General features: G+C 46.3%; 1 protein-coding gene across 12 annotated transcripts in view; it reads left to right on the top strand.

The window, feature by feature from the left end:
• The first annotated feature begins 2838 nt into the window (after window positions 1-2838).
• Window positions 2839-23452, top strand: part of IQSEC3 (IQ motif and Sec7 domain ArfGEF 3) — a 118227-nt gene continuing 97613 nt past the window's right edge. For 9 of the 12 annotated variants that reach the window (XR_013960114.1, XR_013960115.1, XR_013960116.1 and 6 more), the window contains exon 1: window positions 2839-3546. Coding sequence is in view for 7 of the 12 variants with exons in the window: in XM_080659900.1 (XP_080516026.1) it covers window positions 2993-3546 (554 nt within the window). In the remaining 5 variants the exon portion in view is untranslated. Of the gene's footprint in view, window positions 3547-14503; window positions 14577-23452 lie in introns of those variants that run through there. The other 3 variants (XM_080659895.1, XM_080659896.1, XM_080659897.1) reach the window with 3 other exon arrangements.

The following is a 23452-nucleotide window of genomic DNA, read 5'->3' as shown; positions in this document are numbered from 1 at the left end:
AACATTCCTAAGAATTCCGTAGTGGACCAGTTGGAAATAAACCATTGGACAGATTTCAGTAATGTCTTCAATGGAACACAAGTAAATATGAATAGCTTGTTTCTATCAAGCATATTGGGAAGTGGCTTTATTTTGCAAATAAGTTTTTCCTTATCTAATTAGATTCTAGTACATAATTGACTAAAGGCACTTGATCATAAAAGTTTGGAAAGGTTCTAAGGGGACCTACAGATAGACATTTCAAAATTAATAGCTTTTGCTTAGTATAATTTCTTCTTAATCTGGATAATAGCAATTGTAGTCTTTTGTTAAGACAGGAAACATGAAACATAACTTGTTTAAAGTTCTCTTTGGTCATTGAAGGACCAAAAAAGGACATAAAAAGTGAAATATATAAGGGTGTTTCCCCCTCCTTAAGTTAAATTTTAAAACTGTATTTAAGGAATCAAATCTTACAAAATCCTGGAAGGCTTTGGCAATGATGTTGATAATTTCAGGATAATTAATCAAGTACCTATTGATTTTAAAGTGTATTTTATTCAGTAGTTTTAGTATCTTGCCATGGAAGATACTAGCCCAGACTAGCAGAAAAGTGTAATCTGTATAGCATACTTTGACATTTTTAAATTTTAAAGTTATATTAATTATGTAACCATTTTGAAATGCTGAGCAAACTTTAAAAAACTATGAAGTTATTTGCATTTGATTCACAGTTAAATCAGGCATTTAGAAAGCTAATTGGATAAAACATAATATGGTTGAAATTCGGTAACACTTTAATGTTAATTTATACTCTACTGTGAAAAGTTTTTTTGTATGACATACACACTCTAGTTTATTTTTGTGTCTTAGTGTGAATTTACAAATTTGTTACAGGTATCCTGAGCCAGAAACACAATCAGGTTTCAGGCCAGTTTGATATTGGCTATTCTTAATTCTCACATGAGCATAGGATTAAGACTAAATGTTATGTCAGTGGGACTGTGCTGTCTGAGAAACTTAATAAATTAATCATTTTCTTCAGACCTGAAGAAGAATGATAAATAAAATTTGGAGTCATAGGATACTGATGTACAATTTAAGGATTAAAATGTTTATAAATCAATTGTGAACAATGAATTATGAAATTAAACATTGATTTCCTAATATAAAATGGCAAAAATAAAAGTATATTTTCTAGCTTAAAAAAAAAAAGAAAAAACACATAACAAGTGAAGAGAAACCAATATATTTTCAGAGCATAGATCCCTTCCCATAAGGTCATTCAAGATGGGCTTGGCTGGCCAGGTCACTAGATACATGTTATCTATGGATATACCTACCCTGAGGAACAGCAGACAGCCAGGGAGCCTGATGGACACCTGTGTGGAGAACAGGACAGTACTACAGTAGATATGCTAAGAGCACTCATAGCCCAGAGGAAAGGGTCATTTCCCTGCCAAATTAAACCTAGGTGCTCTATTTCCATTCCTTAGTCTGTTCCTGCTATCTGACATATCTTCAGGCCCCTATTCAGTCTATCTTTCTCAACTTTCATGGCCCAGCTTGACTAACACCTTCTCCTTATCAGGCCCCCATAGTCAATCTCTCCTTCCCTGGAACATGGCCTGAGAACTCTTACAGAAATTTTGATTTGTATTTTAGTCATCATGTGCATACCATATCTACTCTACCAGACTGTAATCTTATTGATTATAGAAACTATAAATTATTATCTATGCTAGATGTAGCCTGCCTACTTCCTAGTACATTACTTAGAACTTGGTGGGTGTGTTGTGTACATTTATTGTAGAAATTAATGAGTGATTCATTTTATGCTGATTCATATCTCTGAGCTTTTGCTTACGCTCTTCCCCTTTTCTGGAAAATCCTTCCAACTTCAAGTGTTGTTTCCTCCAATAAGCTTCCCTAGGTCCCTACGCTGTTGGGCTCCTGAAGTACTTCCTATCTTATCACTTACAACCACCGTTGTATATTAAAATTAAATGTTGATTACCATTTTGACCTACTTTACTATAAGCTTCAAGAAGTAAAAAATTTCATCCTAAGTCATCCATATTTTAGCCCAGTGTTGGGTAGTAGCATGCACTTTATAAATGTTTTTCAAACATTTATATAATCCCTCCAGAAGTTTCTGGAAGCATTAGCCCATGACACAGAGGCTCCGGTTTGTTTACTTTGTGTTCCTATTAGAGTGGGCAAAACTGTCCTGAGCTCCAATTCCCAGGGAAAACCCAGCATAAACAACCTTGCAATTCTAAGTGTCCTTTTGGCTGAACGAAGGAGTAGGACTAGGTGTTCTCTAGGGCCTCTTATAATCCCATGATCCTTGTGTTCCAGAAATTCCCCAGCAGAATAGGTTGTTGAATACAAAAGAGGCAAGTGTGGCTTCTCCTCCGAAGGTCTTTAAGATGACCCCCTGCCTCTGGGATGGCTGGACATAGGGACAAGAATTCGTGACCCTTCAGAGTACCCATGATTCCTCTTTTTAAATATATATCTCTCTCCTTTTGCCATCTTCCCTTTTTCTGCTTCCTCGTTCTCGCAGCCTCTCTCTCTTTTCCCTCTTTCCTTATCTGCCTCTCTTCTCCTACCCATTCCACTGCACTTTCCCGGCACCTCTACTTCTGCCTCTCCCACTTTCCCTTTCTCTCCAGATTTACTTTATCCATCTCAGTTCTCCTTCATTTATCCTGCGTCTCTACCCATTCTCTCCCTCGCCTCCCTCCTCTGCTGTCAGCCCTGCTGGAAGCCAAGACTCCTCACGACGCCTGGAGGTGGGAGGGTGAGTGGGTGGGCCCTGGTGCAGCGGTCCCGCCCCTCGGTGCGTGTGTGAATGTGTGGTAGTGACGCGGCACAGGCAGCGGGGAGGGAGGCTGGGCCGGCGGAGAGGGAAGAGAGCGGATCGCTGGGGCTGCTCCGCTCCTGCGCGCCCTCCCTCTCCCTGCCGGCCCGCCGAGGCGCAGGCAGGGCGCAGGCGGCGGCGGGCGGCATGGAGAGCCTGCTGGAGAATCCGGTGCGTGCCGTGCTCTATCTTAAGGAGCTCACGGCCATCGTGCAGAACCAGCAGAGCCTCATCCACACCCAGCGCCAGCGTATTGATGAGCTGGAGCGGCGGCTGGATGAGCTAAGCGCCGAGAACCGCAGCCTGTGGGAACACCAGCAGCTGCTGCAAGCCCAGCCTCCGCCCGGGCTCGTTCCTCCATCGCCAGCCCCGCTGCCCCCTATCCCAGTCACCGCCGCCACCGCCACTGCTGTCGCCCAGGAACCGCTCCAGAACAACGGACAGCTCCCGCCCACCTCGGCACAGACTGTAGCGGAGCAGCCACCGATTCAGCACCACGGACAGTTCCTGGTGCAGCCCTCACCGGCCCACAGCAGCAGGGCGCACGCACCCCAGTCGCCCCACCAGCAGATGGTGGCGCCAGGGGCCATCGCCAACAAGGAGAAGGAGCGTCCCCCGAGTTGTTGCGCTACCGCTGGAACCCTCCTTCAGCACAAATCCCCCGCTGCCCTCGGCAAGGGCGTCCTGAGCAGGAGACCTGAGTGAGTGGAGAAGAGGGTTTGCGGACAGTTGAGGTGGGAGAAAGGGAAGCAAATGGGTATGAGGAAGAGCCAAGGGGGAAATGGGTGCACCTAAGAGTCTGAAGGACTAAGGTAACGTGAAGTGATGGGGTGAGAAGATGCTTGAGGGTAGAAGTGTGTCAAGGAGATTTGGGGGAAAGGAGGAAATGATATCAGTGTTTGAGAGGGTTTGGGGTTTTTTGCAGAAAAGAGGAATATCCAGACCATCATTGTGGGCAAAGAAGAAAGAAAATTGGTTTAAGTGATTGGGGATGTTGAAAACTAGCAGTTTTCAATGGGGACAAGATTGAGAGAAAGTTGGGGTGAAGATTTAACTGAAGAAAAGAGAACAGTTGGAGAATGTATTTAAGTTAGAAAAATCTTAGAAGAGAGTTTGAGTGGTAAAATTATTTCAATGAAGAGTAAGATATGAAAAAGATGGAGGCTTGGCAAACAGGCATGTTAAGGGCTTTAAAAGGGCTAGAGTCCAGAAAGAGTAGACTTGGATCTGAGGGAATTCAGGAGGTAGAGGATACAGCTGAAAAGCAGGAATGATGTAAAAAGTCAGGGCGGGGGGGCTGTAGATAGAAGATGAGCTGGCTCTTTAATTGATGCAGTGGGAATCAAAGCCAGCAGTGGCTCATTTGGGGAATCTTATGCTTCTCTGACCTGAGTGACTGCCTTTCTTATGAATCCCCACAGAAATACAGGGGTGCAAGGTAACAACCCACCAAGCTAATGGAGGACTGAGTTATAGTATGAGGACTCAGTCTGGTTATAGTTTTCCCTCTGACTCAAAGAGGATTTCTGTGCAGGGTGGTTGGCAGTCGTACAAAGGGAACAATGATGAGAGAGACAGTTGCCAAACGGAGTTGGTATTTCAGTGTAATTCCTGTTTAAATCTCTCTGTTAGGTCTAGTGACTGTCAACCTTCTTTCCCTTTGGTTTTTTGGTGATAACTGAAATCTCATGTTGAGTTCTGAGAGAAATAGTGACCCCTCATGAGGGACTCTAGGACCTTCAGCTCTTTCTTCAAACACAATATCCATAAACTAGGAATATGGAAAGAAGAGATGAAAGGGGACTGGAATATTCTCCCCTGAGTATTGGGAAAGCTGTGATCATGTCAGCTTCCTTTCTCTAATTAGAGGTGATGGGATAACTGCATGGAAGAACAGCTCTGGGGAAATCAGCACCTGGTCAGCACCTGATCCTGACAATGATGACGCTAAAGGAATTGATTAGGGAAAAGAGTGAAAAGAGCCAAGAATCTCATCTTCATCCAGTCTTGGTGTGCTTTAGATATGGAAATACTTGTGAAGATTTTATATATTTCTTAAAAACCCATTTTCTCCTCACATATACTGTAGGTTAGAGAAGTTGGGTCAGGACATGTTAGCTCACAGGGTAGATTTGACCAAAACCATGAGATTTAAGAGGGAGAGGTCTAGGATCATCTGAGTTGGCTCACCTAAAGATTTGATTCGAGCCCCAAGAAGATGGTTTTCTTAGCTCCCTCAGTGGTCTAATTGCCCTCCCTTCGGTTTCATTGTTTTCTTTCCTTATCTAGCATAAAAAGCAGAAAGTCAGTTTCCCCCCATGCTCATAGCTAGTTAAAAGGCCCATGATACTATGTGGCTTTTCCCCCAAATAGGGAGATAAAAACTATTTCATTTCCTTTTCCCAAGGGTAGCCACGGCTTCATAAAAATGATGGTTCTTCACCTGATTCCTCTCCTCTTGTTCTTATTGTCTCCTTCTCTTCCACTGCACCCCACATTGTTTGCATCCCTTCAGGATACTATGTTGAGAAAAGGTCATTTTTCTTGAATAATAACTTTGCTGTGGCCCCAAAAGTGGCTCAGAGAACCCCAACTCTCCTGCCCAGGTGCTCTTGCTGGGAATTCAGGGGTTTAGGAATGATCTGAATTCCATCCAGCCTCATATGGAAAAACTGGAGAGGAAACATCATTTTTCCTTCTCCCTTGTCCTGCTTTTGCTTCCCAAGAAAGCAGAACAAAAATAAGAAATAATTAGAGTGATGGAAAAGAGTAGAGATTGTTGGAAATCTCTCACATAGGAAGTTGTGCCAGGCACTAAAAGGTTGATACCACTGGTAGCTCCTTCATTTATCCAGATCCTCCAGCTTTTTCTCCTGCTCCCCAAGTCTGAACACCAAGAGACTTAGAGAGCTTGGGTATGGACATGCATAGCTCACCTCCTTCCTAAGGCTCTCTCTCTCCCATAGATGTGAAATGTTAACTTACTGAATGCCTTTGGACCACCCATTTCTCCCCACTGTTTTGCCTAACTTCAACGCAAATTTTCCCCCACAGGACCTCAGGAAGGGACTCTCTTTGTTGACTAGATCTTTGGCCTCAACCTGCTCTCTACCTATGACACCCTTTTTGTATGTCTGTCCTCCTCTGCCTATACCTCTCAATGGTGCAGAGCTAGATGCAGCCAGCAGGCAGGGGGGGTATCTTCATGGATAGCATTAGGTGAGGAGAAGAGCAGAGCCAGCAACTCTCCCCCCAATATTTCTCCTAGGGAACTCCCTGCTCAATCAGTTCTCTACGGGGAGTGCTGAAGTAGAGAAAGAGATGACAGAGGGGGAGTGTCTTTGGATTATAATTTTGCTGCACTCTTTTCTAATTTCATACTTTCCCTTCTCTGGCCTCATTACAGTGAGAATGAGGCCCTGGTGAGGTTGCTGAAGGGTAGGTAAGGGTTACAAGGGGCCAGGCACTGTGTTAGATGCGCTGTCTCGTCATACAGTTTGTCTCTTATCCACAGAACTCCTCTTCCTGCCCAAATCCAGGAGAAGCAGGAGCCCTAGGGAACCTGGGACTGGGAAATAATAGATTGTTTAATTGTCATCAGATCTGCATTAATATGCAGCTTGGCCTCTCTCCCTCTTTCGGCTGAGGGAGATAAAATAATGGTGGCCTTGGAAATTAGGCCAAGGAAGCAACATTATGGAGATGAGTGCAGAGACATTATGGAAAAAGAGACTTCAGGGGTTAAAATTCTTTCTTTGCATGTTTCCTGGCTCTTGCTATGCTCCAGCCCCCACCGCTTTTGCCTTTTAATGAAAGCAGCAATCTTAGCTTTCTCCTCTTTATTTTTTCAATCAAGGCTCACTACATCTACAGAATTGATTATGCTCTTCCTGGCTGAAGCCAGAGCCTCAGCCTGACCTGGCAAAGTCTCCTCCTTGCCACAGAAGCACATGGCCTTGCCTGAAGCTACTGGCTTCTGCATGACTCCAGTTTCCCTGTTTGAGCACAGGTTTGCCCAGCCATCCAGCTATGCATTTAGAGCACCTGGACCCCGGGGCTTGCCAACATCCCCAAGCCCATGGGCAGAGGATTTTTGGAGGCTAGGTAAGATCCTTGCATTATAATTCATATTTAGCTTCTACCTCAAACTCCCCACCTCCAAGTGGCCATGAAGTCCGAATGGCTCAGTAGCACCTGTCCTCTTTTCTCTTCCTTCCTCCTTTGTCTTTTTTTCTATACACTTCTTCCTCACTATCCGCCCTTTCTCTTTTTTCTTCCTTCTCTCTTCTCCCTTTCTTCCTGCCCCTCACACACTTTCTCTCTCCCATATTTTCTTCTTTCTATACTTTGCTTTTACTTAAGCTGCATAAGGAAGTCTCCCCCTCTCCACTCCCATCCTCTCAGCATAAAATAAATATTGGTCATCTTTTGAGTTCTTATACTGCCTGGAGGCTGGAGGATGGTTAGAAGATCATTGGAAGTGATCTTTTTACCCTGTTATCTAAGGTGCTGATTGGAGTAGGTGTCTCTGTTTGGAGGTGCAACTCATGACTGACCCATCCTGAGAGCTATTAAGAGTATGAAGGTCTGTCAGTCAGTCAACTCCATTGCATCAATTGTCCAGTTAATTCAAAATTATGCATTCTGTGCTGTGGAAAGAGGAAATAAGCAAACAGTTGTGGTTCAACATGCAGGAGACACATATCTAGAAACATCCAAACAAGTGTAAGCAGATTGCGGCTGCCTAGAGCTACCCTCTATCAGAACAGAATGGTGAAAGGGGTGAGCATACAAATCACATTCAAAGGCCAGAGAGAAGGTTTTATTGGTTGGACTCAAGGGTTTATGTCAGGAACAGTAAGAGTCAAGGCTAGCTGGATGGAGGACAGGGCCCAGAAGATTCAGTGCATGGAATCACTGTACGGCATCTGCATATATCCTGTCCTCTGATGGTATAGTTCCCCACTACCCTAATCCCCTCCCTCCAGGCAAAACCCTATCCACAGGGTAAGGAAAGCCCTAGGACTCGGGGTCCTTGTCTATCTCATGCCTAGAAGGCCTGGTTGCTGAGGCCAAGGCTGCCTATCCCCCTTCTTTTCCTCTGTCTGCTGCAAGGAGAGGACTTCCAGCTGGTAGGCTGGAAATGGGGCCAGACGAAGGTTCACTGAGAGGAGGGCGTGTGTGTCTTTTTGCTCACATGGAAGCTGACATGGAGTGGGCACTTGTGAAGATCTGCTGTCCCCCTCCTTTCCAATGGCCCAGACTGCTACTCTTCCCTCCCACTCAGCCAAAAAGAACACCATTCAAGAGAAACAAGTCACCCTGCCTTCTGGGAAATGCTGATGGCCTTTCTCCTCCTCACCAGCCCCCTTTGCCTTGCTCTGCCCCTGCTCTTTCCTTCCTTACTCCTGAGCCCTTCCCAGACCCCCAAAGTCAACACCGTGGGGCTTCACAGTGGCATCCTGGAGCATTTTCCCGTTGGCCCAAAACCAAGCAAGAGGTGCTGCTGATTCAGCAAATACCTGTGCAGCCTGAGTTTCAAAGGTCACTCAGGAAAAAAGGTAGATGGGGTCAGGTCTGGGTGGAGAACCAATGAAAGGGAGAGTGATATGAAAAGGAAGTGGGGAGCTGGGACAAATAGCTCCACTCGTGATCTGGAAAGAGATTCAGATCCTGAGTTTAAATCCTATGTAAAGCTTTTCAGACAGACTGGCTTTGTTGGGAAACTTAAACATTTTTCATGGGGGCCAAAACATACTCTCAGTGACCTGGACACAGGGCAGCAGCAGCTTAGTATGGGGTTTCTTAGTAAGAGTTTCTGGGGACTCTGATTGCACCTCACAGATCCCCAGACACAAGTCCATCTGGCAGCTTTCCAAGGCTTTGGGCACTGCAGCTCCTTCCTCCTCTGCAGGTTCCCACAGGGGCTGCAAAGGGCTTCTTGTTTCAACAGAGGGAGAGGTAGTCATCTCCATTTCATGCAATGAGGAAATTAACTAAACAAAAAAGGGTCAGGAGTGAGGGAGAAATTAGATTTTTCGGGCTGAAGGGAAAACCAGAGAATCACAGAATTGTCAAGATCTAGGGAGTTAGCCCTAACTGGTTTGGCTCAGTGGATAGAGCGTCGGCCTGTAGACTGAAGGGTCCCAGGTTCGATTCCGGTCGAGGGCATGTGCCTTGGTTGCGGGCACATTCCCAGTGGGAGGTGTGCAGGAGGCAGCTGGTCGATATTTCTCTCCCATCGATGTTTCTAACTCCCTGTCCCTCTTCCTTCCTCTCTGTAACAAATCAATAAAATATATTTAAAAAAAAAAAGATCTAGGGAGTTAAGAACATGAGCTTTGGAGTCAAGCAAAGCTGAGTATGAATCCTGCTCTCCTACTACAAGCAGAGACCCTACATTCATTATTTACCTTCTTTGAGCCTCTGTTTCCTCATTTATAAAATGAGAAGTAGTATGTACTTTGAAGAGTTGTTGTAAAGTTTAAAAATTAAATAGTATCAGTTGCTTAGTACTGTTCTGGGCACATAGTAAGTGCTCAATACATTGTAGTATTTCTAGAGATAGAGAACCCAGGGCCCAGGACCCATCCATAGTCAGACCATAGTGACAGACTAGAATCCAGGTAGGATTCCCTCCCATCTTACAGGCCAGCTATCTCCATCTGCCCTTTCCCCATCTGCCCTTCTACCTCTGGACAATGTGCACCCAAGCTGTTCTAGATAAATGAATGTAGAGCTTACACTGAAATGCAGCCAGGCAGGCCAAATCCACCATCCATTAGTGATCTGTGTTGAAGGCTCACAATTTGATAGCTGAGAAATGCTTCCTTAAGCCCAACTTAAATCTCATCTGTTGTCTTTTGAGATTTGTACTTAAGGTCGTTGAAAGGATCTGAGTTATCACCCAAGGCCCCATGGAATAAGAATGGTCTCCCCATTTTCTAAATGCATAAACTACAGTCTCATCGAGTATATGGACTTATCAGGGACAGAGGGGAGGGTGGGGACAATGGGGCCTGAACTAGGAGACTGCCTCCCACCTGAAATGAATGAAAACTAAATCTACTCCTTTAAATTCTTCCACCCTGGGGATGAAAGGGTAGACCTGCTCTTTTCAGGACTCTGAGGTCAGAAAGCTGGAAAGAATAGCAGGATGAACCAAGAAAAGGAGAGGCCTGGTGTGTTCTTGGGTTTTTGGTTTTTTTTTGTGGTGGATCGGGGAAGTGGAGGTTAGGGACGAATTCTGCTTTATTTGGTCAAGCATAGAAGTAAAAGAGTTTCTTCTTTCTCGAGAAAGACTTTCTTAGATGAAATACCTCCTAGGAAAAACAAAACAACTGGAAAATTAAGAGATGGTGGGCTCTAAAATTCTCTCCCAGTGTGGTTGTGGCTGTGAGGCCACCATAGGCAAAGGCTGCTCTGTGTGTGTGTGTGTGTGTGTGTGTGTGTGTGTGTGTGTGTGTGTATGCGCGCGCACACACGCGCACTGATTTGCTATTGCTCTTTGTTTGGAATATCCCATCTAGGAGGGTTATGTAACACTGCAAGACTGGTGTATGCACTGCAAGACTGGTGTATGCACTGAATGGTGCCTCTTGTCTTTGGCAAGTGGGCAGGCTCCTGTGGACAGAGGGCATGCAGGCCTGTCCAACTCCCTGCCCATTTTCTGTGCTGGCATCAGGCCATTCCCTCTAGGCCATAGCTGCAGGGGATGGAGGGCTTTAGGAAATGGAATAGGGTCCCTCAGCCCCTCTGAGGAGTCAGGTGAATGTCAGAGCTAGAAAGGTCCTATAAAAGGTCATTTGGTCCAAACTTCTCATTTGGCAAATGAGAAAACTATGGCCCAAGACAGAAGTGACTGGTGCTTCCAAACTAGTTAGTGGCAGAACTCTTCATCCATAACATGTGGTGATGTACCCAAAGAACTCACAGGACTGCTCCACAAGTGTGCAGGGCCAAACTTACAGCTAGTTACGGAGGTTTAGGGGACCCAGGGATATCTCTCTGCCTTCCACAATATCTTGCCTATTGCAGATATTCCACAATTAGGGATTTCTTGGGTACTTCAAGGTTATACCCTTGTTAAAATGTAAACTATCTGAGGACAGGAGAAAAACAACACATTTAGCTATATCAGCCTTTTACACTTCAGCATGAAAGAGTTTATTTGAGCCATGTCTGAGAACAAGTTTGATAAGGGAGGAGGTTGCCATGGTTGACTAAGGGCCAGGTCAAGAGGCTCAGAAGGAGTTGAAGGGCCCATGAAGGGGGCTGTCCAGTACCTAAATGATCTTTATCACTGCTATATTTTGCATGGAGTTGGAACTGCCTTGCCTGAACCTGGCAAGCAAAGGGGAGGGAACTGGGCACTCCCTCATTGGCTTGTCTTGGAAAAGTAATTATCTGAGCCATAGAAGGGGTACTGTCCCAATGAGCTTCATGTGTAAAGTCATAAGGCAGAAATTTAAGGAGCATCCTGGTGCTTGGTAACCTCTTTTTATTCTTTCTAGCATCTTAAAATAATATTTTGGAAGGAAAAATTTCACACAGCTCTATTGGGGTTAGCTATGGGCAGGAAGGGCTAGCAGACAGTAGAGGCTGGTGTTGCATGGGCCTGAAGAGAATGGGGGATGAGAGGCTAAGTCAACATCTAGGAGGTATTTGATAAACACTGCTTGAATGAATAAACTCTTAGTGTGTGGGGCTCAGGCAAGCTCATAGGTAGTTGAGTGGAGGGAGAGGGGTCAGCGGGAAGGAGAGAGGTCAGCTGGACGGAGGCCCCACTGGGCAAATAATTGTGCTTAGGCCCAATAGCAGTTTCTGCAGCTGAGCATGTGTGAAAAGCTGGATCTGAGGCTCAGCTCTTAAGGCTGTTTGGGGAGTGATGGGGACATGGGTGCTCCTCCCAGCTAACAGATCCTACCCTAACTCTATCCATGTGAGCCCTCCTCTCTTTCTGTGTCTGCCTCTGACAAGTCCAGTCCTCAGCCTGGGAAGCTGCATTATTAAGCATGACAAAGCACTTGAGTGTTTCATCACACACACACACACACACACACACACACACACACACACACACGGCCTTGTCAGCAGGTTGAACTAGCAATGTGTAATGCATCTATGATAATGGGAGGGAAAGGAAGCTTAAAATGTGGCCATGTCTCTAGGTAGAAAGAGACAGAGAGTGAGCTGGATACTGGGATCACCCTCTGGCCCGGAAACGCAGCAAAAACCAACACCCAGGCTCTATCTAGCCTTTCCTTCCTATTTCTCTATCAGGCAGCGTCAGCTCTGTTCAGGGGAAATGTTAGGACACTGACTGGAGGTGGGCGGATGTGAGTGGGGGTGTGTATGGTATGGATGTATGTGGGGGACTGAGTGGATACAGCTGCGCATGGGTGAGTGTATTACTGACTTGGGCTGGGGGAGATTGATGTCATCCACACCATGCAGAAGGTGTGTGGGCCTCATAGCAAAGCTCAGCAGCGGTTTTCTTCCTGCCTCCCCATGACACCCTGGTCTGTCACCCTGTCAGGACTTGGGGTTCCTTCTTCTTTCTCTGCATGGCTTGTTTCATTTCTCTTGGCTGGCCAGTTCCTTCTGGGTCTTTTCCTCTACAAAATGGGGTGAGTCTACAGTGCCTGGCTCTAGGCTTTCTCTGTCTCAAGGGGGCCTGGGGATCAAGGGATTTGCAGTCTCTGGAGGCTGTAAGCTCCTGGGAAGAAGGCTATCTGGAGGGTGGATGGGTGCAGGGGTGGGCGTCTGGGACTCTCTATTGAGCTATTATGTTTGGAAGCTCATTAACCGGGCAGCAGGGAGATGCCGGAGATGCAGGGAAGGCTGCAGTGTGGGGTTTCCCTGCACCTGATTTGGCCTAGCTGTGGCCATGGCCTTGCACCACATGACCTCTCAGGGATCTGGATAAGTCAGGTCAAACCGCTGTCTCCCTGCCTACTGTGAGGAATGCACCCCACATACCAGGCAGAGAGGCAAGGTAATTCCATAATTTCTTGATAAATGATTTGAATTGACCACGCTATTCATTGAACACATCAACTCAACACAATAATTACTTAAAAACAGCAACAAAAATTCTACAAAGTAGTTGGGAACCTCTTGCTTGTGTCTAGTTTCAGTGATTCCTGTGCACAGCCTGGGCTTTACAAATAGATGCCCAGAATGCTTCCAAACTGGCTATTTGCCATCTTTGACATTCTTGGAGCTACTTAGCTCATAAGATTCCATCAGGGAAGGCCATAGGGAATTCCAGGGACAGATAAGGGGGACACTTTCCTTCCAAGCAGCTGGTCTCCACCAAGAAGCCAGGACTTCCGAGTTCTGTGCCCACCTTCACAGAAGCCAAGTGTAAGCTTGGAGCAACCCCCTCCCTTTCTCTAGGCCAATAGGAACAATCACTTTTTGCCCCTCTCTCCCCTCAGCTGACCAAGTCTGTGGCAAAGCAGAACTGTTTAGAGGTTGCTGCAGCACGAAGGGCCCAGCTTAGATGTGAAAAGTGATTTCCAAATGGTAAGAGCCTTAGGAGGGAACTCAGGATGGGGGACAAAGACAGAATGAATTCACTCGTCCTTTCAGGAGAGACAGAGCCAGAGCCAGAGCCAGAGGGGGGCGGGGGGGGGGGAGAGAAACAGACACCACAGACACCTGTGGGTCCGAAGTATGGCGGCCTTGCAGGTCTGCAAGGATGACGTGAATTCTGCAGTGCCTTCCAGCTCTAAATACCCCAGGAATTTCCACGGGGCTCCTTTGCGTCATTACTGCTGAAAATCTGGGAGCAGCTGGAAGGTAGAGATTAGGGTTGAACCCTCTCCCCACCCGGGGTCCCCTTTCCCGCCTCTGCCCCCAATCTCGCTCCGAAAGCCTGGGGAAAGCCCTTCCTCCTCTGTGTCCCGGGGGCTTCTCGGTGGGAGGGAACGCCGAGTCAGGCTTGCTGCTGCGTGGGCGGCCAGCGCTGCTGACACGCAGAATGGAATCTCCCAGGCCACACACTCCTCCGCCATCCCCGCGCGGTGGGCCCACAGCTGGGGGACGCCGCGCGCCCGCGCCGTCCCGCGCGTTCCCACGCCCCCACCGGGTGAGGTGGTGCTGAGTCACACGCTCGGGAAGCGCAGCCCTGGCGCCGTCCCGGCCCCGCCCCGCGTCACACCTGGGCGCTCAGGCTCCGGCGGCCCGCGGCGTGGGCGTGCGCGGGGGCGGGAAGGAGAGGGAGGGGCGCGGCGCCTCCGCCCGGCTTCCGGAGTCCGCGGTGCTCCCCTGGGTTCCCCGCCCCACCCGCGCTACCCTGGCCCCAGCGTAAGGCGGTCTCCCGACTGTGGCTGTTTCCCTGGTCTTTCTCCGCCCCAGCGCCCTTGCCGGCTCATCCGGCGCGCACGCCGCCCGCCCACGGCGTCTGTGAGCACCCCAGCGCCGCCGCCGCCCCCGTCCTGGAACCAGGGGAGGGAAGGGGCTTCGGTGCTGCGTCACCGCCTAGCCCTGCGGCTCCTGCCGCTCCTGCCGCCGCTGCGCCTGGGATCCTGGCGGCCTCCTGGCTTCAGATCACGACCCGCTCACCCTCCACGCAGGCTGCTCCCCAGGGGTGCGGGCCCTCTGGCCTGACGTGCGCTCCTGGCGACCCCGTCCCCCCTAACCCCCCACCCCCGCCTCCGTAGGCCCAGCCCAGGCTGCTGTGAGTGGATTCCCTTTGAAGAAGGTGGGAGACCAGACGGCTAAGGTCAGTGACCAGGATGGTGTCACCCAGGTCAACTTCTCAGTATCCACCTTCCATAGCCTTCCTTGTTGCCAAGACACCTTTGCAAGAAAAGCCCAGATCTTAGTACCCCCATATTTATATTTTAATTTAATGGATCACATGATCTTAGAATTCTAAGCCAACCTATGATGAAGCATAATAGTTCAGTGTGACACTAGGTTTGAATCCTGACTCGGTCATGTATTTACTGTGTGATCTTCATCAGTGACAGCCTTGGTTTTCTTATCTGTAAAATGGGGATACAATTAGTACTAACCTGGTAGGATTGCTGTGAAAATTAAGAGGTAATGCCAGCAAAACACCAAGTAAGCCAAGCACATAGTAAGGACTCCATCTAGAGTAGTTGTTATTATTTTGGGATCCTTCTGGCAAGAACTGGGCCAGAAAGTGCTTTTGAAGGTAGAGCACACTTCCTTACCTTTCTGTGTCTTCCAGAGGACTCAGAACAGAACTCTTTTCCTCTTTGGCAGCCCCTCAAATATTTGAAGACAGTCATACCTCCTTCCCTGGTCTTTCTGTCCACTATCTCCCCATCCCTAGTCCTTTTATTCATTTATTATTTAAGGGGAACAAACCTAAGCCTACCACTTCCTGCTGTTGTGGCTTTGTGGGTTGCTGTGCCTTCTTATCACTGCTCTCCTGACACAGGAGCCAGAAGGGAGCCCTTCCATCCAGGGGGTATGGCCAGACCACCCCTTAACCTCCTGCCTCAACCAGGCAAATTCTGACCCAACCTGGCTTTGAATGGCGATTGGTGCCTAGGAACCCACTTGGTGCCTCACACAAAGAAGGGACCGGTCAGCTAAAGCCCTTGGGTGCTAGGGTCTTTCCGCATTAAGGGTTCAGGAATCTGGAGAAGGACTGCGGGTAAATGAATAAACTAGACATGAAATATAAATTTGGGAGGCATTTTGGGGGAGCCAGGGGAGACTTAGCTTTAGTGACTAAGCTCTCTGAATCTCCGGACCCAAGGCTCTTTAGTCACACATTTTTCCCTTTAGCAAAGCCAATATACATATCAAAGGTAGGGTTTGGTAAACAGTAAAGGACCATCAGGTTGGGGGAATTGCCTTTGCTGTTCCAGCAGCAGGTAACAACATGCAGATTTTCAGCCTTGCTGAAAGAGTCCACTCAACCTTTTGAAGACTTCTCGCATTTATTATGACTGCTGGACTTAGCCTCCAGCACCTGGGCTCCTACCTGAAGGACTCTGTTCTCTGACTCCAGGCCCCTATAGTTTTGCAGGTGGCTTGCAGTTTAACATTAAAAAAAAAAATGCAGAACTGTTTACAAGGACCTATTGGTTTTTATTTTGTCAACCTGGTTGTGTTCTTTTTAAAATTTAATTCACTCTTCAAGTAGGTAATATATTGACATAGTACAAAATTTACAAGATGCAAAAGTTTACAATGAAAAGTGTCTCCCCACCCATTTCGAACCCACTCACCCCCACTGACACCCTACCAGCAACCAATGTTAGTAATTTCTCATGTATCTTTCCAGGGAATTCTTTATACATTTAAGTGTGTATGTGCATGCACACACACGTATTTCCTTTTACACAAATGGTAGTATATTTTACACTGTATCTCACCTTGCTTCCCCCCACTAATAATCTCTTTATTGTTGAGAATATTACAGATGTTCCCCTTCCCCCCCTCACCCCATTGCCTCCTTCCACCCAGTTCCCACCCCACCCTTCACCACCCTACTGTCTGTGTCCATAGGTAAGATCTTTGGTTAATCTCTTCCCACTTCCACTCCCCCTTCCCTCTGAGATTTGTCAGTCTGTTCTATGCTTCCATGCCTCTGATTATATTTTATTCATCAGTTTATTTTGTTCATTAGATTTCTTATTCATTTATTTTGATTTTTAGATTCAATTGTTGATAGATATATATTTGTTACCATTTTATTGTTCATATCTTTTAATCTCAAAGAATACCCTTCAACATTTTATGTAATACTGTTTTGGTGGTGATGAACTCCATTAGTTTTTTCTTGTTTGTGAAGCTCTTTATCCTTTATCTGACCCTCAATTCTAAATGAGAGCTTTTTTGGATAATCTTGATTGTAGGACCTTACTATTCATCACTTTGAGTATTTATTGCCACTCCCTTCTGGCCTGCCAAGTTTCTGTTGAGAAATCAGCTGACTGTCATGTGGGCACTGCCTTGAAGGTAACTAACTGTTTTTCTCTTGCTGCTTTTAAGGTTCTCTCTTTGTCTTTAACCCTTGCATTTTAATTATGATGTGTCTTGGTGTGGGCCTCTTTGGGTTCCTCTTGTTTGGGACTCTCTGTGCTTCCTGGACTTATAAGTCTATTTCTTTCACCAGGTAGGGGAAGTTTTCTGTCACTATTTTTTTTTCAAATAGGTTTTTAGTATCTTGCTTTCTCTTCTCCTTCTGGCAATCCCATGATGCAAATATTGGTATGCTTGAAGTTGTCCCACAGACTTCTTATGCTATCTTAATATTTTTGGATTATTTTTTTCTTTTTGCTCTTCTGATTGGGTGTTTTTTTGCTTCCTCATATTTCAAATTGTTGATTTGATTCTCTGAATCCTCTACTCTACTGTTGAATCCTTGTAAAATATTCTTTATTTCAGTTACTGTTTGATTAATTTCTGACTGGTCCTTTTTCATGTCTTTGACATCCTCACTAAGTACCTTGAAAGTCTCATGAAGATCCTTGAGTAACCTTATAACCCTGGTTTTGAACTCTGTGTCCAGTAGTTTGTTTGCTTCCATTTCTTTTATTTGTGACATGTTTCTTTGTCTCTGCATTTTGGCTGCTTCCCTATGTTTGTTTCTATGTATTAGGTAGAGCTGCTATGGCTTCTGGAATTGGTAGAGTGGCCTTGTGTAGTAGGTGTCCTGTAGGGCTGAGTGGCTCAGCCTCCCCAGTCACCTGAGTTGGTCACTCTAGGTGTGTCCCTGTGTAGGCTGTGTGCACAATTTTGTAGTTGAGCCACCATCCATCTTCAGTATAAAAATAACTGCCTCGCCGAAACCGGTTTTGCACGGTGGATAGAGCGTCGGCCTGCAGACTGAAGGGTCCCGGGTTTGATTCCGGTCAAGGGCATGTACCTTGGTTGCGGGCACATCCCCAGTGGGAGGTGTGCAGGAGGCAGCTGATCGATGTTTCTAGCTCTCTATCCCTCTCCTTCCTCTCTGTAAATATCAATAAAAATATATTTTAAAAAAATAACTGCCTTATTCTTTTTAATAGCTGCAAAGTATTTCATTATATGGCTGTGAATCTAGGTTCTTTCTGTCTGCTGAGAGTTTGGAAGGCTTGCCTCTATGTGATCATTGGGGGTGGGCTTTTCTGAGGATCCAGGGTTGAGAGTGGGCAAACATTATCCAAGGGCTCCATTTGAACTTGGCCCTGCAACTGCAGACTTGCTGCTTTAGTGTCCTATAGGTAAATTATAGTAGAAATAAGATTGGTGGAGTGTGCTTCCCAGCCTGAAAACTTTTTAACACTCTTCTAGCTTGGCTCACTTTTGTTCCCTGGGCTTGGGGGAGCTGCCAGGGTGTTATAATCTGGTTCAAAACAAGCTGAAGGGGAGTGCCCTAAACCCATCTCTTCAGGAAGTTTTCCTGAACTGATTTGAGAAATAAACTGATATTCTCATAGCCTCTCCCCCTACTTACCACCCCAAGCTGAGCCTACTCCAGTCTTAAGAATGCAATTAATTATTTATTCCTGTGACTTAAAAGTGCTTGTTTCCTTCTCTAGGTAAGTTTACGTTCATAGCACCTGTGTCTTCTCTTTCACTTGACAAATATTGATTGATTGTCTTCTATGTACCAGTTACTGTTCCAGGCACTGGGTACAGCAGTGAACCCCACATCCCCAAATCCCTGCGTGAAGCTTACAGACAAAAAATAAGCAAGATTAATAATAAACACATATAGTACACCTCATGGGCTATGTGCTCTAGAGAAAAATAGAGAGTGGGGCATGGGAATCAAGGGATTTGCAATTTCAAACAGGTTGCGCTGGGAAGGCCTCACTGAGAAGATAGTGCCTGAGCAAAGACCTGAAGAAGGGAGTTATCTGCATTGGGAGGAACTTTCCGGGTAGAGACCACAGCCAGCACGTAGGCCCAGCACAGGAGCCTGTCTGGTTGGTCCAGTAAGATAGCAGAGGAAGTGCAGGAAGAGTAGTCTGAGGCCAAATCAGAACCATCAGTGGGGAGTAGGGGAGGGTTGGAGAGGGCAGGGATGCAGCAAATCTTGTAGAGATTCTCAGCTGGGATTTTTAAATTCACCAGGCAGTGTTTAGAAATGTGTGGGGACATTTTAGTTGTCACAATGACTGGCAGGGTTAAGAGGGAGGGCCTAGTTACTTTCATGATAGCATCTTTGCCATAGACATCTTTGCTGTAGCATTTTTGCCACACAACTAATTGTCTGAAAGGTAATTTTGCTGTAAAAAATATACAGCAAATATACTTTTGTTTTTTGTTGGGGTGCTGTGGTAGATTGGTCAGGTTGGTTTCATTTTTCCATTGAGGTAATGGTGGAGAAAATAGTTACATATAATGGTGTTTTAAAATAGTTAACATTGCCCAGCTGGTATGGCTCTGGTTGAGCATCAACCCATGAACCAAGAGGTCACTGGTTTGATTCCTGGTCAGGGCACATGCCCAGGTTGTGGGCTCAATCCCAAGTAGGGAGTGTGCAGAAGACAGCCTATCGATGATGTTCTCTCTCATCGATGTTTCTATCTCTCTATCCCTCTCCCTCACTCTCTCTCTCTAAAAAATCAATAAAAACATTTAAATAAATAAATAAAATAGGCAGCATTGCCCTAGCTTGTTTGGCTCAGCAGTTAGAGTGTTGGCCTGTGGACTGAAGGGGTCATGGGTTTGATTCTGGTCAAGGGTATGTACCTCAGTGGCAGGCTTGATCCCTGGCCCTGGTTGAGGCACATGTGGGAGGCAACCAGTCGATGTGTCTCTCACATCAGTGTTTCTCTCTCTCTGTCTCTTCTCCTCTAAAATAATATTAATAAAATAGTTAGCATTTCTTCCACATGAAGATTTTTGCCTCAAGAGTTCATTGGTTTCTTATTTTGAAACACACTACACTGGGAGGAGAAAGAGAGGCACTGAGGGGCCTCTTTTAGGGTACAGAGTTGAATTCACATTTCCTGTAGAATGAAGATAGTGCTTAGATACAACCAAAATATAAAATCAATTATTTGCACAGTATTATCATGAATCTACACACATTTAAATGTATTCAAATATTCTGTATTTCACAATAAAGTCTTTTTCATTTTGTTACTCATTTTTAATGTCCCTCTATTTATTGTGAATTTATCTTTTTTTTTTTACCAGCAAAATTGCCTCACAGCCAATGGGGTAAAAATGTTTGTGGGAATATGTTTGTGGCATTGATGCTACAGTGAAACAATACCAAGCACATGCGGGGAAAGTGGTGCTCTACGGGCATTGAGGGGACAAGGGCTATGTTAGACCTATATGGTCCTATGGACAGGATAGTACCCACATGGAAGAATTTTCCTGCCCCAAATAAGTGTTTCTTGTTGAGAAACACTGGTAGGGCCTTGGAGTCTGTTGTGAAGAGTTTGGCTTGTAGTTAAGACAAACAAATGACAATTGGATAGTTTGAGCAGAAAATGCTTAAAGAGAACTTCAGATGCTTGGGTGAGTTTGGGTTGAGAATAGACTGAAGATGGAAGAAAGCCAGAAGCAGAGAGATTGGGTAGGGGGTTGTTGCAAAGTCCAGATAAGAGATGGAAGTAGCAGTTGAAGCAGCAGTACTTCCTGGGGGGTTAATGTGGGGTGTGAGAGGAAGAGGAGGAGTTGAGAGTGATTCCAAGAGTTTGGGTCAAAGTTATTGGAAAGATGAGTTGGGGGAGTCTGTGGGAGGGAAGATGAGGGGTGGAGGTTTAGACATGGTAAGTTGGAGATGCCTGTTCAATATTCAGGTGGAGACCACGAAGGGACTGAGATACAAATTTGGGGTGGCTTTTAAAGCTTTGAGACTGGATGACGCCACCTAGGAGTGAGTTAAGAAGACTGAAGAGGAACAAGGATGGAGCCTTGGAGCACTCCAATGTCAAGAGGTGGGCGTAGAAGCCGAGAGGAGGGGGAAAGCTGGAGGACCAAGAGGTGTTTCAGCGAGGAGTGCAGGAACATAGGGTCAAACACTGGAGCAGGGTGAGGAATGAATACTGTCCACTGGCTTTAGCAACACTGAGGTTATGGGTGACCCTGAAAAGTTTGGTAATTTCTGCTATGTGCTAAGCATTCATGTACATTTATTATCTCACTTTATCTACACATTCCTATTTCACAGATGTGGTAACTGAGGCTCAGAAAGGTTAAGATGACCCACCCAAGGTCACACAGCTAAAGTGCATCTTCAAGATTCTCATGCAAACTTTAAGCTCTTATACCCTGACATAGCTATCCCCACTCTACAGAGGGTCCCCTGTGGTGCGGGAAGTGTTTGCCCTAGGCACCATGCCCATGTAACAGTTGTTCATGTTGCTGCAGCTCAGAACTTGGCCCTTGGCCGACGCATCTCCGCATGCCATGCAAGACTGGACTAGAGGACTGCCAGAATACCATCCACATGTAGCCAGAAGGTGGATGATTTACAGGTCCTCATGGGACATGACATCCTTCTGTGGCCCACATACTCTGGGGGCTCACATAGGGAATAGAACATTATTGGCCTCAGTCCTGTCTGTGTGTGAATGCGTGTGTGTGCACACACCTTCACATACAGGGTTGTATGCGAAAATATGTATATGTGTATCTACATATCCAAGAGTGTGTGCACACTCATGTGCATGTGTGTGCAGGATTGTGTGTGCATAAGTTTTGGAAGTTTATATTGAGTGTGAGACTTGGACTACAGTCGGCCCTCCATATCTGAGGGTTCTGCATCTGTAGATTCAACTAACCAGGGATCAAATATTTGCAGGGAAAAAAAAGTTATGTTGTTGCTGATGTGTATTATGTAGTTAGGCCTATATGCTTGTGTCTGTACTGAACGTGTACAGACTTTTTATCCTTGCCATTATTCCCTAAACAATACAGTATAACAACTATTTACATAACATTTACATTGTATTAGGAATTGTAAGTAATCTAGAGATAATTTAAAGTATACGGGAGGGTGTGTGCCAGTTATATGCAAATACTACATATATATGAGACTTGAGCATCCGCAGATTTTGGTATCTGTGGGGGGTTCTGGAACCAATCTCCTGCAGATACCAAGGGACAAATGTATATTCAGGACCTATGTGCATTTTTATGAGAGCTCTGGATGTGTTCATAAAGTGAGGTCTGCATATTAAGGAGTGTGTGTGTGTGTACACCAAGAAGCATGTGTATATGTTTATGTATATTCATATTTGCACATCCAAACAGGTGTAAAAAGAATGTTGCATGTTAGCATGTAGCTGGTTTACCAGAAGTAAGAGATATTTCTGTAGGTATGTGAGTTGAGTGGATACACATGACTCATTGTTCACCAAGCAGGTGGCTAGGAGGTTGGTTGAAGCTGTGAGATTGGGGATTGGCTGGATGAGGTTTTATGTTTTTGTTTAACTCCAAGAGTCTGCCTGTGCTATGGAGGGCAAGATCAAGCCTCTTCCATTCACAGCCCGGTGGCCACCTCCCCTGCAGATGCCTGCTGTGGGCTTGAGTGGCGTAGTGAGAGTAGGTGCTGGGGGCAGCATGCAGCAAGGAAGGGCATGGGCTAGAGTCTCAGCTGTGTGTTCTCAGGAGGTCATCAAACCTTGCTCATCAGTCAAGTGGCATTAATATTAACATTAATTATTATAATATACTAGAGGCCCAGTGCACAAAATTTGTGCATGGGTAGGGTCCTTAGGCCTGGCTGGCAATCAAAGCCAATCTGTGGAGCTACCAGCGGGACAATCAGGGGGCCCCTGCTGGCACCTGCCTTGGCTGGCCTGGAGCCTGAGGGCTCGGGGCTGCTCCTGCGTTGAGCATCTGCCCCCTAGTGGTCAGTGCGCATCATAGCGACCAGTCATTCTGCCAGTTGGTCTATTTGCATATTAGGCTTTTATTATATAGGATAATGATATTACTACCATTTTTTATAAATCGGAACTACTGCACAAATGCAATCATTATTATTGATCGGGACTTATCTTCGCTATCCCTGGAAAAGCAATGCATGCTCACCGTTGATTAAGGGTGTGGGAGTGATGCCATGTGGGCTGCTGCTCTGGCATCCTGAGGTAGGCCACAGTGTGAAGCAGCCTCTGAGGCTGCATGGGCCAGATGGCCTTGATCTGTCCTCTCAAGCTGGCTTTGCCCAGCAGCCAGGTACCCGCCTGCCAGGTAATAAAGAGATCTCTTGTGAAGGAAGTGGCAAAGGGTAGCCAAGCTCCAGTCCTGTCATTCACGCTGAGCCACCCCTGCCTGGTGCCGGCACCCTCCTGGCTGCCTACAAAGGTGTTGGACTTTACACAAATAGTCTTGAGCTAGGCAGCTAAATGGCTCTGAGGTTGCTGGCAGTGCCACCCACTGGGCAGGAAGGGGAGAGGGCAGCATGCAGTGTGAGGACTGAGGAAGCCTGACAGCTCTAGGGCTGGGCTGGGGTGGTGAGTGTGGTGAGGAGGAGCTGGGGGCCTCCTGACACACTCGAGTTACAGGCTCAGTTTCCTGGTCTGAGTTAAGCTTCCCCAAGACTGCCAGGTTGATGCCAAAGCTGTGTGATATTAAGCAAGTGTCTTGGTCTCTCTGAGTCTCCTCATCTGTAAAGTGAGGATTAAAATGAGGGAATGTATGGAAAGGGCTTGCACACTGCTT

The sequence above is a fragment of the Plecotus auritus genome (assembly GCF_963455305.1).
Source record: "Plecotus auritus genome assembly, chromosome: 3".
Lineage (NCBI taxonomy): Eukaryota > Metazoa > Chordata > Mammalia > Chiroptera > Vespertilionidae > Plecotus > Plecotus auritus.
This window is presented reverse-complemented; position numbering and strand designations above follow the sequence as displayed.